The 1,017-nt window shown below is 38.6% G+C and overlaps 1 protein-coding gene across 2 annotated transcripts in view; it reads right to left on the bottom strand.

Annotated features, from left to right (window-relative positions):
• Positions 1 to 241: 241 nt before the first annotated feature.
• The window catches only part of stxbp3 (syntaxin binding protein 3), a 22,308-nt gene continuing 21,532 nt past the window's right edge, over positions 242 to 1,017 (bottom strand). For both annotated transcript variants that reach the window (XM_061779958.1, XM_061779959.1), the window contains one exon: positions 242 to 832. In XM_061779958.1, coding sequence (XP_061635942.1) covers positions 729 to 832 — 104 coding nt within the window. In that variant the 3' untranslated portion in view covers positions 242 to 728. The remainder of the gene's footprint in view (positions 833 to 1,017) is intronic.

Genomic DNA, 1,017 nt, shown 5'->3' with positions numbered 1-1,017 from the left:
AAGATTTTAGCTACAGTATGTATAAAGTCAGATATGGTTTGCCTTGTCATAGTCGAGGAGTGGTGAGGAAATTTGTTTGTGTTGCTGCTCCTGCTGACTATTTGCTTCATTAGGGACATTATCCAATAAGAGCAAATGCTAGAGCTGTATAAAAATGATTTTACAAAGTTAATAATGCTCAGTGATTGACAGTCAGAGCTATTATTCTGATTGTATCTTATGCAAACAAAAACAGGCACAATTTGACCCACTTCATTTATTAGACAGTTCAATTATAGACAAAAAAGAAAAATACTGTACTTAGAAACACAAATAATGTTAAGTGTTTATACATAAGGATGATCAAGTTTACAAGGGCAGAGCAAGGTTCAGTGCTTACATACAATATGTACATTACCTTAGCGCTAATGTCCAATTCTGTCTTATAAAAGTTACCAGTATTTTTCCAGGAAAGGGTGAGGCGAATTCACGTCATGTAACAACCTTCCTAATACCTAATTCCTAATATTTAACTATACATTTGAGTTTCTCAAGGCAAACCCATGGTGTCAAGCTATCTACACAAATGACTGAGTTAGTTTAATGTGCGCACATACCTATTGTAATACAGAAAAAGACAAAATAATACATTCCCTTCATGTCCCCATGGTAGGGGTTTTGTTGAGTGGACTAATGATAACATTATGGAAGGATAGTAAATTGGGGGAGTCTGTCAGTTAGATGACATTTTACTCATATCTCCTCTCCTCAACTGTGAAAGTCTCCATAGGACGTTTGCTTAGGGCCTTGATATCATCCAGTAGGCTGGTGGGGGTCAAAATGTGGGAGGATCCTAGAGTTGAAACAGAAAAGTAATATCAGGATGTAAAACAACATAGAATAAACAGTGAGTTTGACTTAAATCCATCCATTTTCTGTACCAGTTATGCTCACTAGGGTTGCGGGCGCGCCGGAGCCCATCCCAACTACCTTCGGAGAGGCGAGGTACACCCTGAACCGGTCGCCAGACAATCGCGG

Source organism: Phyllopteryx taeniolatus, chromosome 7 (assembly GCF_024500385.1).
Source record: "Phyllopteryx taeniolatus isolate TA_2022b chromosome 7, UOR_Ptae_1.2, whole genome shotgun sequence".
Taxonomy (NCBI): domain Eukaryota; kingdom Metazoa; phylum Chordata; class Actinopteri; order Syngnathiformes; family Syngnathidae; genus Phyllopteryx; species Phyllopteryx taeniolatus.
Note: the sequence above shows the minus strand (reverse complement) of the source record. Positions and strands in the feature narration are given on the sequence as shown.